This window comes from Piliocolobus tephrosceles, chromosome 1 (genome assembly GCF_002776525.5).
Source record: "Piliocolobus tephrosceles isolate RC106 chromosome 1, ASM277652v3, whole genome shotgun sequence".
Lineage (NCBI taxonomy): Eukaryota > Metazoa > Chordata > Mammalia > Primates > Cercopithecidae > Piliocolobus > Piliocolobus tephrosceles.
In genome coordinates, this window is record NC_045434.1 from 190,351,895 (window position 1) to 190,366,575 (window position 14,681).

The window sequence follows — 14,681 nt, forward strand, 5'->3', positions numbered from 1 at the left end:
TGGTACTGGAGGAGTTCAGAGAAAGAAGGAATCTCTGGACATCTGCGGTGTTTCACCGAGGAGACAAGCCTTGTATAGGAGAGTGGACGAGTTTGGGGCAGGTGCAGGGGAGTGGTAGTCTAATCTGAGGGGGCCTACAAGGACCAGCTAGCAAAGGGCATGGGGCATGTTTAAGGGGTGGTGGCCTAAACCCACTCTTCTGTATTCTCTCCCAGGAGAAGGAGGTACAAGAAGGGTGAGTAGGTTGACTCAGAAATAGAACTTTGGAATTTAAAACCTTAAGCTGGATTCAGAAGGTTGCCCTTGGGGCCATAAAGCAGCAGAGCATGGATGCTAAGGGTGTGGGTTCTGGAGTTCAGACAGTTCTGGGTTCAAATCCCAACTTGGTTCATAAGCCATGTGACTTCAGAAAGATTACTAATCTTCTGTAAGCCTTTGTTTGCTCCTCTATAGATGGGATAATTGTTTCATGATAGATCCTCAATCAGAGCAGAAATTTAAGTAGAGCCCTGCTTTGGGGAAATGATAATAGAGGTAACATTCTCTGAGCACTTTCTGTATGTCTGGCTCTGTGCTAAGCACTTGATATGCATGTTACTCAATCCTTACAAAAGCCCTGTGAGGGTCGGGCGCGGTGGCTCAAGCCTGGAATCCCAGCACTTTGGGAGGCCGAGGACGGGCGGATCACGAGGTCAGGAGATCGAGACCATCTTGGCTAACACGGCGAAACCCCGTCTCTACTAAAAAATACAAAAAACTAGCCGGGCGAGGTGGCGGGCGCCTGTAGTCCCAGCTACTCGGGAGGCTGAGGCAGGAGAATGGTGTAAACCTGGGAGGCGGAGCTTGCAGTAAGCTGAGATCTGGCCACTACACTCCAGCCTGGGCAACAGAGCAAGACTCCATCTCAAAAAAAAAAAAAAAAAAAAAGCCCTGTGAGAGCTGTGTACTTTTTTCCTATTTTTCTAGTGGTAGGAACCTGAGATCAGTGACACCCAATAAATATTTCAGAGAGTATGAAATAGTCCTGTAGGAGAGGGAAGAGTAGGTGATGGGCCTGACAGGTATAATAGGGTTACTGGGTGGATGGTCCCAGGGCCCTTGTGATTGTACATTTTAAGTGAGACCATCAACCTGTTGTATTTTTGTTCATCACATTCAGTTGCTTAGGTGCAGGAACAGAGCAGATGGGGAGTTGGATCTAATTAGGTTCAAGTTTAGCCAGGTAAAATCAGTAGATAAAGAAAGTCCGCTGGGCCTGGTGGCTCATGCCTATAATTGCAGTACTTAAGGGAGGCTGAGGCAGATGGATTGCTTGAGCCCAGGAGTTCAAAGACTAGCCCTGGCATTGTGGTGAAACCCCATCTCTACAGAAAATACAAAAACTTTGCCAGATGTGGTGGCACATGCCTGTAGTCCCAGCTACTCGGGAGGCTGAGGTGGGAGAATCCTGAGTGGGGAGGTTGAGGCTGCAGTGAGTTGAGATCGCTAAACTGCCCTCCAGCCTGGGTGACAGAGCTGAGACCCTGTCTCAAAAAAATAAAAAGGAACGAAAAGAAAGTATGTGCAAGAAGTGGTAAGAATGATGGCTTATAGAATATGAGCTGAGTAAGGGAGAGAATGAGGGATAGTGAAACAGTTGGAGGGTTACAAATTATAGGTTTCATTTGGAATTGGGCTACAGAGGGTAATCAGAAAAAATTAGTAGTGGTTGGAGACTGGATGGAATTGAAATTATAGGAAAGGTAAACATAAGCTCTTAGCCACTGTGCTAGGCTGCCTCTACTGCCCTTGGGGCCTGTGAAAGGAGAGGCTGAGGATGTGCTACAGAAGACCCACCAGAAACAACTGTAGTCAGGTGGGAGGAAGCCAGAGTCTTGGACCAGGCTGGAACAGTGGGAACAGACTAGAGGAAATAAATCTTAAAAGGAAGAAAGGGGGCTTGGAGACAGTGACTCCTTTTTCCTCTTGGGCCCACGTCCTAGGGTGACATAAGGCTTGGTCTCTGGGTTCAGCAGAGTCTCTTAGGGTACCCTAGCCAAAGGGTTTTTACTGGGTCCCAGGGTGATTCCTGTCATTGCAGAGCTGCTTCCCACCTACATTTTGTCACAGGATTCGTCTATTCTGAGAGACTGGACTTCTTTCTGCACAGGAAGGGACAAGAGATTGGGGCAGGCCTGTGGCCTGGAAGGAGCCTAGAGGTTAAGACCTCACTTCATGACTGACTGTGTAACCTAAGAGCAGTATTGCCTCTGTTTCTTAACTGGGGAAGCAGAGGGCCAATTAAACAGAATAAAATGAGCTGTGAGTGACAGCACTACAAAGTTAGCAATCACCTGAAAACTTCCATTTTCTTTTTTTTTTTTTTTTTTTTTTTGAGACGGAGTCTCGCTCTGTCTCCCGGGCTGGAGTGCAGTGGCCGGATCTCGGCTCACTGCAAGCTCCGCCTCCCGGGTTTACGCCATTCTCCTGCCTCAGCCTCCCGAGTAGCTGGGACTACAGGCGCCTGCCACCTCGCCCGGCTAGTTTTTTGTATTTTTTAGTAGAGACGGGGTTTCACCGTGTTAGCCAAGATGGTCTCGATCTCCTGACCTCGTGATCCGCCCGTCTCGGCCTCCCAAAGTGCTGGGATTACAGGCTTGAGCCACCGCGCCCAGCCAAAACTTCCATTTTCAAAACCAAACCAGTAGAACTCCATCCTGAAGTCTTCAATTGTAGCACAGGTCAGCTCTCTGCCACGTGCACATTGTGATGGAGGTCTTAGTGCTCTCCCTATGTGACAGGACGGGACGGTGCAAGGAGGCAGATGGCAGAGAGAGCCCAGCTTCACATCTCCCTGTGCCACCTGAAGCCTTCGTTTCCTCATCTGTATACAGGGACTGTTAATACCCACCCAAGTGGTAGACGTGGAATATTCCAGAAATGTTAGTGGATACTCTGTTCTCTACCCCTGAAAGGGTCTGCCATAGCATTTAAGCCTGAAGAGACGGTTTCAAGTCCCTAGAGGGCAGCCTGAGGTTAGGGAAAGCTGTCATGGTGTCATGGCCACAGACAAAGCCCTGAAGTAAGGAAGCAACCAAGAGTCTGGCTAACTCACAGGAAGCCTGTGGTGACAGCCAGATGAATGTCACCTAAGTATCCTGAAGGCACAGAGAGATGTAGGTGCAGAGTCAGAAGAACTGGGTCTTGGCTGCCCTGACTTGCTGAGGTACCTTGTACAGAATGACTTAACTCTGAGACAAGGCCCTTAGAAGAAAGGCAGCACCATTCATTACACAGCCATGTGTATATACGTAATAGGCACTTTATATTCATACCTCTAATTCTAACACCATTGTTTCTCAAACTGCAGGCCCAGGTCTACACAGAATGACACAGGTACCTGCTTGCAATTTACAATGCAGCCTTCCCAGCCACCAGCTAGACCTGCTGAGTCTTTGTTGGGATCGGGGGTGGGCAGGGTAGGAGTCTGCATTCTAATAAGCTTCTCCAGTGGTTCTTTGCAGAGGGTGCTTTTATCCATATTTTATAAATAGACTGAAGCCCACAATGATTTCCCAAGACTACACAGTGAAGGAGTAGGTATTCAACCCAGGTCTGCCTGACCCCAGAGACCATGCTCTGGCTGGAAGAGAGAATGATGCAGGAAACCATATAAGGAATGTGGGAGCAGGGCTGAGGGGTAGGTCTCAGCATCGAGGCATCTGGTGAGGAGTAGTCAGAGAAGAAGAAATGAAGATGTTTACTGGTCATGCCATTGGAGGATGAGGGACCCAGTCTTTTTAAAGGTACTTAAAAAAAAGATTACAGGCGGGGCGTAGTGGCTCACGCCTGTAATCCCAGCACTTTGGGAAGCCAAGGTGGGCGGATCACGAGGTCAGGAGATCAAGACCATCCTGGCTAACACGGTGAAACCCCGTCTCTACTAAAAATACAAAAAATTAGCCGGGCGTGGTGGCGGGCGCCTGTAGTCCCAGCTACTCGGGAGGCTGAGGCAGGAGAATGGCGTGAACCCAGGAGGCAGAGCTTGTAGTGAGCCGAGATCGTGCCACTGCACTCCAGCCTGGGCGACAGAGCAAGACTCCGTCTCAAAAAGAAAAAAAAAAAAAAGATTACAAAGTAATATGTGTTCATTTTTGGAAAAAAATTAAGAAAAATCACCCCATGACCTCATCACCTAGAGATAACTTTGCTAGTGTATTTGGATATCTTGCTCATCTCTTCTGCATGTGTACATGCATCTGTACATGCATCTGTGGGCACTTTTTTTTTTTTTTTGAGACGGAGTCTCGCTCTGTCACCCAGGCTGGAGTGCAGTGGCCGGATCTCAGCTCACTACAAGCTCTGCCTCCTGGGTTCACACCATTCTCCTGCCTCAGCCTCCCGAGTAGCTGGGACTATAGGCGCCCGCCACCTCGCCCGGCTAGTTTTTTGTATTTTTAGTAGAGATGGGGTTTCACCATGTTAGCCAGGATGGTCTCGATATCCTGACCTCGTGATCCGCCCACCTCGGCCTCCCAAAGTGCTGGGATTACAGGCTTGAGCCACCACGCCTGGCCTGTGGACACATTTTAAAGCTGGAATCATGCTGTACTTGCTTTATTGAAAGGAACTATTTGTGTAGTTTGCTTCTTAATAACTTTTATATATACACTTTTAATACTGCCTATAAGAAGTCATAGCCAAATATGAATGTTTAGAGCAATGATCGTCAAATAGTACAGAGAGGCATCAGAATCACATAGAGCAGGGGGTGGTAAACTTTTTCTGTGTAGGACCAGACCATAAATATTTTAGGCTTTTTGGGCCATGCAGTTGAAATTACTGATCTCCACTCTTGTAGCATGAAAGCAGCCATAGACAGTATGTAAACAAATGATGTGACATGGCTGGATTTCATCCATGGGCCATAGTTTGCCAACCCCTGGTTTACAGAAAGGGTCTGTGACTACTGAGAACAACTAGGTGTTCTAAGAACTTGAAATACATAAGAGAACAAAACAAAAGATCCCTGCCCTCACAGGGCTCATATTCTAACTCCTCTATTAATAGACAATAAACATATTAAGTCTGATTATGTAATATGTTAGAAGTGATCACTACAGTGGAAAAAAGATCAATCCAGAGCCAGGTGCGGTGGCTCTCGTCTATAATCCCAGTACTTTGGGAGGTCAAAGCGGGCGGATCAGCTAAGGTCAGGAGTTTGAGACCAGCCTGGTGAACACGGTGAAACCCTGTTTCTACTAAAAACACAAAAGTTAGCCAGACATGGTGGTGCGCACCTGTAATCTCAGCTACTCAAGAGGCTGAGGCAGGAGAATCACTTGAACCTGTGAGGCGGAGGTTGCAGTGAGCCAAGATCGCACCACTGCACTCCAACCTAGGCGACAGAGCGAGACTGTTTCAAAAATAAATAAATAAATAAAAAATACAAAAAGTAGCTGGACGTGGTGGCAGGTGCCTTTGTAATCCCAGCTACTCAGGAGGCTGAGGCAAGAGAATCTCTTGAACCCGGGAGGCAGAGGTTGCAGTGAGCTGAGATTGTGCCGCTGCACTCCAGCCTGGATGACAGAGTGAGACTCTGTCTCAAAAAAAAAAAAGGAGGTGACAAGTTGGTCTTGTGGGTATCTGAGGAGACGAGTTCCAGGTGCAGGGAACAGCAGATGCAAAAGCCCTAAGTTGTTTCTGGAGGAACAGAATTAGTATGGGCAGAATGGAGTGAGGAGGAAGAGGTTCACTGTTTTGGGGCTTGGGAGGAGGTTTTTGTTATGTATAGAGACAGGGTTTTGCACTGTCACCAGCGGCGTGATCATAGCTCACTGCAGCCTTGAACTGGGCTCAAGTGATCATCACACCTCAGCCTCCTGAGCAGCTGGGACTCCTCAGGTGTGCACTACCATGCCTGGCTAATTTTTAAATTTTTTTCTAGAGACAAGGTCTCAGTTCACTGTTTATTTCCTCTGGAAGATTTCTGTGACTCTCTTGGAGCCTCTGAGCCACAGTGCTTTTTCACTCTTTAGTAGCCTGCTTTTTCTGAGGTAATAGTGTAAGGCTGTTTGGCATGGATGTGAAGTTCTTCTCCAGCCTAACCTCTGACAGCCTACAGTGTTCCATCATGTAACTCACTCTTTACTTGTCTAACTCCCTGTCAGTGGACTTTCACATTGTTTCTAGCTTTCCATCACTATGACAGCACTGCAGTGAACACTCTGCTAAATTCCTGACTGAATCCAGGATTTTTCCTTAGAATAGATTCTTAAAAGTGGGGACCAGGCGCCGTGGCTCATGCCTGTTATTGCAGCACTTTGGGAGGCCGAGGCGGGCGGATCATTGAGGTCAGGAGTTTGAAACCAGCCTGGCCAACATGGTGAAACCCTGTCTCTACTAAAAATACAAAAATTAGCCGGGCATGGGGTCGTGCTCCTGTAGTCCTAGCTACTTGGGAGGCTGAGGCAGGAGAATCGCTTGAACCTGGGAAGCGGAGGTTGCAGTGGGCCAAGATTGCACCACTGCACTCCAGCCTGGGCGACAGAGCGAGACTCCATCTAAGAAAACAAAACAAAACAAAAAGGTGGGATTGCTGTGCCAGAGTGAACACAGAATGTAAAGACTTGTGTATTTGTGAGACCCTTTTAAAGTGTGCTATCTCCCTAGCTACACTCTCTTCAAGTGCCCCTTCCCTGCCTCCTCCTGCTTTTCACACTGTGGCTCGTGGTTCCAGGCTCAAGCACGGACATCAGTGAGGACTGGGAGAAAGACTTTGACTTGGACATGACCGAAGAGGAAGTGCAGATGGCACTTTCCAAAGTGGATGCCTCCGGGGAGGTGAGTGGGCCTGGTGGGTCAGAGGGATGCTAGCCTAATGGTCCTGGGTGTGAGAACTCTCCCCAGCCAGCCCAGCTGTCCTCTCAGGAGGGTCACTGCTCCTGTCTGAGGTGACAGGTTGTGGGAAAGGAGCTGGAGCTTCCTGCTCAGACCCACAACAGTGGTCATCAGTAGGCTCCACTTCCCCTCAGTTCCAGGGTAGATAGAGGGGAGAGTTCTTGACCTTAGCTCTGTATCAAAATTGCCTGAGAAACTGCTTAAGAAAACAGATGCCGTGCTGGGTGCGTGGCTCACACCTGTAATCCCAACACTTTGGGAGGCCAAGGTGGGAGGATTGCTTGAGGCCAGGAGTTCAATACCAGCCTGGCCAATATAGTGAGACCCCATTTCTATTTTTGAAAAAAAGAGACATCAAACCCTGCCTGACCTTCTGAGTTGTGGTCCCCAGGTATGAGGTCTGAGTATATACTTGGCCTTGGAGACAAAAGACCAGTGTGATCAAGGGCAAGTTACTTAACCTAAGCCTCTGGTTCCTCATCTAAAACATGGAATTGATTATTATAAGACCTGGCTTATAAGCTGTAATGAGGTGATCCATGTAGACACCTTAGGGCTAGTGCCTGAGACATGGTGGCACTCAGGAGACATTAGTGATAAACCCCACAAAACCCATTCCAGTTATTCAGCTCAAAGAGGCCTTAGTACTGTTATTCTTCACTACCTCTCAGAATCAAAAGTGGCTCATTTAGATTCAGAGGCTGGAACAGTCCAAAGCTCTCCCAGCTAATTAGTGACAGGACTGAGGCTGCAGCCCAGATATCTGATTCATGTCAGCATTACTTCCACTGTCACATAAGAACCACATGAGTCCTTCCATCGTGTAACTCATGAGCCTGTTAGAAAGAGGTGGACAGATGAGAGAGACCTGTGAAGGGCCTCCTTTTTCATGACGGGAAACTGAAGCCTTGGGGGAGTATTTTATCTACAGGAATATTTTGCACTTGTGACTACCTCAGTATACCCAGGACAGAGAAGGCCCATAGTGCCCTGTCAGGCCACAGAGGCTTGCTGGCTTTTTGTGTCTTTGCAGCCCCTTTAAAACCTGATGTGCAATACACCTGAGCATTCTAGAACCTCTTACACCAGGACTTAGCCGACAGCAGGCCAAGAGTAGGGACAAAGCAAGAAAAGGTTCTGTGGGGAGACTTGAGCTGGGAATTAGGGTGTTGGTGCCCCTAGTGAAGACCTAGTGGGCACCTGTAGGCCACTGCCACCTCTGTTTTTAACCATAGTGCCACTCGGGGAGTGGCCCCCATTCACCCAAAGGCTAAGTAACTTGCCCTTGATTACACTGGTCTTTTGTGTCCAAGGCCAAGTATCTGCTCAGGCCTCCTAAGTTATCTGCATCTCAGAGCCATGGCATTATCTGCTCAGCAGGAGGCAAGTTCTCCTTAAAGGACTGGGGCTGACTTGGTTCCTGTAGGCAGCCATCACCTTGTGGTATCTGGTGTTGGTTGGCGGAAGCGTTTCCTTTAGGTCTGAAATAACCAGAGCAGCAGGCCCACCCCTCAAGCAGAGGGCAGCTCTGCCCCTCAGACACATTCCTTAAGACTAGGGGTTCACTCTCAGTAGGGGGCAGAGTATGGCCTAGGGTAAGGGATGGGAGGTGGCTCTGCTCAGCAAGGGGAGATTAGGTCTGGGCCTGACTCAGGAGTAACTATGTGTTTGTGATCTCCATTACCCCCTCCCATTTGCAGCTGGAAGATGTAGAGTGGGAGGACTGGGAGTAAGGGAGCCAGAGGGAGCAGCTCCCCACCCATGGCATCTCTCGCCTCCCTCGTTCGTCTCAGCCCAGCCCTGGAAGACTCTGACTGAGAATGTCCCCCCAAATCTCCTTTGCCAACCAGAGCTCTGGCACAGATTCTGGTGGCTCCCTGCTGGCCCTCTGGGCCTCTGCTCATGCCTGGAAAGGGGCTCTCTAAATCCCGGCCAGGAACTCTGACTTGTGCCAACAATAGGATGACCCAAGGGAGAGGAAATCTATCCCCCGTCACCAGAAGAGCCTGTGTTTTTCTGCTGAACACCCACTGTTCCTGAGGATTCCTGCTGGGAAGTCCCAAGGGATAGTTCTAGCCCTTCTGCCTGTGTAGACAGAAGCTAAACCACCAGTCTCTCGGAGGAAGCCGAGAAAACACACACTGTCTACCATAAGCAGGCAGGGAGGGCCACGCCACCTACCCTTGGCTAAACAGGGACAGCAAACACATTTTGGTTCCTATCTCAGTGGGTAAGATACACTTACCTCTGGGAAATTTGCCTCTCCTCTCTTGGGAATCTCCCCTTCCCAGGCATTTTCCATTCTTGGAAAGGCTCCTTTGGGGTTCAGAATCCAGAGACCAAACCCTGACCCACCTCCTTCCTTTCCTCCAGCCCACGCTGGTCTGTCCCTATGCCTTCCCAGGGCTTCTTCATGTCAGATGCACCCAAGTCCTTAGCCCAGCTGTGCCACCTGCAGGAGTTCGCTCTTGCATTTCTTCCCCTCCCCAAGAAGGGAGGGGGCCACTTGAGGCCCTTCTGTGTGTTGCCTGGCCGGATACCTTGTCCAACCAGCTACCCACCTCAACTCCCCTGTAGCTTAGGACACAAAACAGCTACCAGCGGTACAGAGCGGTGATCACAGCCGAGTACTTACAACTCCGGTAAGCCTAGCTTCTCCGCCTCGGCCCTTCTGCTTCTGGAAGGGCTATCCTGGGGGTGAACTTGAAACTCATCAGGCTTCTGCAAAAGCTCTTCTTCCTGAAGACAGACCCAGCCTTTGCGCTCTCACCCTCCAGTCTGGTAAAGCTGCACCTCTGGGGGAATGAGGGGCTGCAGGAATCTCTGGAGAGCCTGGTGCTTCACGATGCTGCTCTGGTGATTCTTGTACCTAATCTGGTGTGCTCACCAGCGAGTGAAAGGGATCGTGGTCAGGGACACCGAGAGAGTGGGGTCACTTCCACTTCAAACCTTCAGTGAGGGGGTGGGTTGGAGAGAATGCTGAATCTTTTTTTTGATGGGATGGGGTTTTTCTCTTTGTAATTATTTCTTTAGTTTAATTAACTTTTTGGTTGTTTGTGCAATATTATATATTTTAAATTATAATGCATCTCCCCAGAGTATTTTGTAGCTGGGAAAAGAAAAAAGGAAAAAAAAAAAAAGAAAAATTCTAACAGCTGTTAGTTTTATAATTAAAAAAGAAAGAAAAAAGAACTTTGTCCTGAACCTTTTACAGACTTGCCGTTAACAGCATTAAAGTGATTCAACCGAAGCTGGAAGGTGTCTGGGGTCTGTTTTCGTCCCCTTGGCAGGTACACTGGGCCAGGGCAGGACTGGCTTCCCACTTGGAGCCAGAAACAGGGGAGAGGGATAGCCTGGGTCCAGAGGACATCTCTTGTCCTCATCCCAGATTCAGCTTTGCCTTTGGGATGAGAAAAGGACAGGGCTCCCAACAGGCCTCTCACTGGGACAAGGAGTCAGGAGGCCATCCCTGCACTCCCAGCACCTCTGTTTTTCTTTGGAAAGGAAGTTGCAACAACAATGGCTTCATTTGGTCGTTTTTCTCCTCTCCTCCCCGTTTGTATATAATTCTGGGGTCTATTTTAATTAACTTTAGTATGAAAATCACTTGTCAGGCCAGGCACGGTGGCTCACGCCTGTAATCCCAGCACTTTGGGAGGCCGAGGCAGGCAGATCCCTTAAGGTCAGGAGTTCAAGACCAGCCTGGCCAACATGATGAAACCCCATCTCTGCTAAAAATGCAGAAATAGCCAGGCGTGGTGGTAGGTGCCTGTAATCCCAGCTACTGGGGAGGCTGAGGCAGGAGAATCGCTTGAACCTGAGAAGCGGAGTTGCAGTGAGCTGGAATCGTGCCACTGCATTCCAGCCTGGGCGACAGAGCAAGGAGGAAAAAAAAAAAAAAAAAGGCAAGTCTGAATGAGGCGCTTTGATCCCATGAAGATCTCTAAAAGGAAAGAGTAGTAGTAAGGCTGGGATAGATGTAAGTTTTAGGATAAGTGAACTTAAGGCGTAAAATATATATCACCATTTTAGAAGCGGATTTTTGGGTTTGCTTTCTCCCCCTACTTTATTGGGGAGCACTTGCCATTGCTTTTATCAAGTGCTTGCTAGCCATGGATGCCAACTAACTTCTTCAATTGAAGGCCGGAGGATCATGTCGGGTTCCAGGAGCCTCTTGAGCAGGTCCTGGCAATCGGCCGAGATGCTCAGATGAGTGGGGAAGGACACCCCCTTCTGCTGCTGCCACAGCATCTTGGGGATGTCTGTGTCGTCAAAAGGTAGGCTGGCACAGAGCATGACATACAGGACCACACCCATGCTCCAGACATCACCTTTCTTGCTATCATGGGGAATGCCCTGTAGCACCTCAGGGGCGGCATAGGCTGTGCTGCCGCAGAAGGTCTGGCTCAGCTCCCGGCGCGACTTGGGCAACACCTTGGCAAAGCCAAAGTCAGTCAGCTTCAGGTTGAAGCCCTGCAACAAGGCGTTCTCGCATTTGAGGTCCCGGTGGGCCACGCCACAGCCATGGCAGTAGCGGATGGCCTCAACCATCTGACGGAAGAGGGCCTTGGCCCGGCTCTCAGGCAGTGGCCCGCCATTCAGCACGCAGTCAAAGACATCCCCTCCCTCAGCAAGCTCCATCACCAGGCAGATTTTCCCGTCGGCAGACTCCAGCATCTCATACACCTGGATGATGTTCTTGTGTTCCAGGGTACGGACAATTTGGAGCTCCCGAGGCAGGAATCTCTGGATAAACTCTGAGGAAGTAAGGGGAGGAGAGATGGGCTGGCAGATCAGAAAGGCCCACCTCCTCACACCTGTCTCCTGCCTTCCAACTTCTGCCCACCTTGTCTGGGTCTTATTTCTTGGCTCCCTTAATGGTCTTAAATGTGTCTAGCTGCTTGCACATTGCAAAGAATGTTCTCTATAATAATTTTTGTCATTAGTGTGTCATTCACAAAAGAACCACTCCCACCAGCCTCATGGACTGTTGAGCAGTCTGTGAGACTGGATATCAAGGTGCTTTAGGTGCTTTTAGACAAAACCACACAATCACAAATTATCAGGCCTGATTTGTCCACAGGCTGGTGAGCCAGCTCCTCCCGCCGCTGTCCCCTGACCCCATAGTTCTTTCCATGAGCCCTGTCTTCCTTTTTCCCATCTCCACAGGCCTTGGCACTAGCCCCTGTTCTCTACTAGCCCTGGCTGTGGCCTCTGCCAGTCTCTGTTCCCCTGCCGGAAAGGAAAGCCTGGCTCAGGTTTTGCCTCTGAGGATCCTTCACCTCATGCCACTTTAATCTTGCATTTTGGGGGGTGTAATGTTCTTGGACTCCCAGAATCCCTCTGTTACCCACTGACCCACTCCAGAGCTGCCATCGGGCTTGCTTGGTTCCAGGCCAGTGGGAGCAGGGAGTGGTCGAATGATCTTTTCAACAGGAGGAAGCACCCACCGCCTTCAGCCAGCCCTCCCTCCTTCCCTCCAAAGGGGCCCCAGCTCACCTTCTGGCCCTCCCATCTTGTCTATAACTTTAATTGCCACTTTTCTTTGGTGTTTTTTGGAAAATGCTTCTTTGACTTTTGAGTAGGTCCCTTCCCCAATGGTCTTGCCCAGCTGGTACCCATTGGAGAGCAGAAAGTCCTCCATCCTGTCTAGTGCCTCCTTCCTATCACCCTTTCAGCTCATGCTGCCTCTGCGAGGCAGCTCTATTCCACCATCGCCTTTGGCCTGCTCCTTTTCTCCCCAAGGACTTCATCCGCAGCCGCCCCCAGCGTTAGAACATTGTCTGGACACAGCGGCGGGTGGTGGGGAGGGAGAGGGCCAGACATTTTTAAACTCCGGCGCAATTGTGATGTAAATGCTGTGTGACCCTTGGCCAAAATGGGCAGTGCCCCTACCTGCCCTCACTACCACCACCAAACCCAGCCCAGATTAAGTCACCGCCGATCCCGCCCCCACGCCAGGCACTGAGTCGTCTGGGAGGGCGCTCCTCGGCGTCTGTGTGGGCCGGGAATGCTCGGCTCCTTGGCGTGGACGCCGCCTCGCGGCGGGTTGCCCTGGCCTGCTGCGCCCCCATCGGGTGGCTGGGGTCTGCGCTACCCCGTCTCCAGGCGCCATGGCCAGATCCCTCCAGTCCCCCGTTCCGGCCCGCGCTGAGTGCCAGGGGCGGCCGGGGGCGCCGTTGGGGGGTTCTCCAGTGGGAGGAACGGGTTCTGTGAGGTCAGCGCGCCGCGACCCGGGTCACAATGCTGCCCTCCTCGACGCCCGGGTCCGGGCACGCCGCAGAGACCTGCCCGGCTCCGCCTGGACCGGAGCGTTCTCCCGCGGCCAGGGCTCGGGCAGCTGCTTCCAGCCTGGGACCGGTCTCAGCCTCCGGGAGGTGAGCGACGGCCCAGGGGGCGGGCGCGAGGCAGCGGCGCCCGGCGGCCCGGGAGAGACCTGACCGCCACTCCCCGCGCAGAGCGCCCCGGGGCCTGGACATGAGCGCCCAGGAGCCACCGCAGGGTCGGAGATTCCCCATTGAGGCCGGAGACTCCCGTGGCCCTGCCGCCTCCCCCGAGTCCCAGGACAGCCCGGAGGCGGCGACGGAGCACAACCCGGTCAGGTGAGGCCCGCGCCAACCCCCTCCGCCCGTCCCGCGGCCCCGCCCTCGGTCCCACTTGGCACCCCCAGCAGTCAGGTCCCCGCATCCACGTCCGGACCCCCGGGGACCCAGGTGCACTCCCTGGATGTGCCCCACAAGATGGGCCGGGCCCCCGCCTCAGCGCCCCTTGTCGCGCCCCGCTTTCCCCAGGCCGCTTCGTCGCTGCCCCGGATGCCACTGCCTGACGCTGCTGCACGTGCCCATCGATGTCTACCTGGCCATGGGCGGGAGCCCCCGGGCCCGCGCCACGTGAGTGCGCCTGCTCCCTGCGGCTCCGCGGGAGCTGGGCGGGAACGAGGCCCCCCGCGGGCCACCACGGTGAGGTCGCATGCGCCGAGCACGAGACAATGATGCACATTTTAAAATAAATGATGCACATTTTAATAAAGCACAGCATAAACTGTTCTTTCCACTCCGGGCTGGCAGTGTATGTCTATCCGTCGGGCCCACCAGCTGCTCTGTCCAGTCCAATAACTTTCCCTTCCGCGGCCTCCTAGCTTGGACACAGCCCTAGGGGCCCGCCGCCCCCGCCCTTCCACCTTTCAACCTATGCCAATTCGCTCCTCCCATTTCTTGCTGGGCAGCCTTTCCCCTGGGGCCCTGCCCTTGTCCGACATCTCTCTAACCCTCTCCTGGTTCTCCGGTGAAATTCACATCACTGTGCTGGACCCCAGCGACCCACAGAAGTGGGGGACAGGAGGGAGAGGTGGGCCGACAAGTAATATAGAATACAGCCAGTGGCCACCCACACCAGGCCCATTATTTATTTATTTATTATTATTACATATATTTTTTGAGACGAAGTCTCGCTGTTTCCAAGGCTGGAGTGCAATGGCGCTATCTCTGCTCACTGCAACCTCCGCCTCCCAGGTTCAAACAATTCTCCTGCCTCAGCCTCCCGAGTAGCTGAGACTACAGACGCCCGACCAGGCCCATTTTAATCCTCTCCAGCGAGAAGATGGTTCTGGGACTTGCTCTTTGCGGTCCTAGGCGCCTGGGGCCTTCCTTGTTGGAAGGGTTTGGAGCTGCTCTAGTCCATCCTGAGCCTTGGTTTCTCCTAGGACAGAAGGGATCATAAAAAGATTGGGGGAGAGGCCATTTGAAAAACCTTGGCGGCCGGGCGCGGTGGCTCAAGCCTGTAATCCCAGCACTTTGGGAGGC

At 51.7% G+C, this 14,681-nt stretch overlaps 3 protein-coding genes across 3 annotated transcripts in view; 2 read left to right on the top strand and 1 right to left on the bottom strand.

The window, feature by feature from the left end:
* The window catches only part of BSDC1 (BSD domain containing 1), a 21,449-nt gene extending 11,316 nt beyond the window's left edge, over positions 1-10,133 (top strand). Inside the window, exons 7-8 of the mRNA XM_026457186.1 lie at positions 6,719-6,822; positions 8,580-10,133. Of these exons, the coding sequence (XP_026312971.1) occupies positions 6,719-6,822; positions 8,580-8,612 (137 nt within the window). The 3' untranslated portion in view covers positions 8,613-10,133. The remainder of the gene's footprint in view (positions 1-6,718; positions 6,823-8,579) is intronic.
* A 772-nt stretch (positions 10,134-10,905) lies between these two features.
* On the bottom strand, positions 10,906-12,597 carry TSSK3 (testis specific serine kinase 3). Its single transcript, XM_023219340.3, has 2 exons — positions 12,379-12,597; positions 10,906-11,636 (listed from the first exon to the last, which is right to left on the bottom strand). The coding sequence occupies exons 1-2, from the start codon at positions 12,521-12,523 to the stop codon at positions 10,975-10,977; spliced, it is 807 nt and encodes a 268-aa protein (XP_023075108.1). The 5' UTR covers positions 12,524-12,597; the 3' UTR covers positions 10,906-10,974.
* A 372-nt stretch (positions 12,598-12,969) lies between these two features.
* On the top strand, positions 12,970-13,932 carry FAM229A (family with sequence similarity 229 member A). Its single transcript, XM_023219338.2, has 3 exons — positions 12,970-13,256; positions 13,338-13,481; positions 13,671-13,932. Exons 1-3 carry the CDS (start codon positions 13,123-13,125, stop codon positions 13,771-13,773), a joined length of 381 nt encoding a protein of 126 aa, XP_023075106.1. The 5' UTR covers positions 12,970-13,122; the 3' UTR covers positions 13,774-13,932.
* Positions 13,933-14,681: the final 749 nt, after the last annotated feature.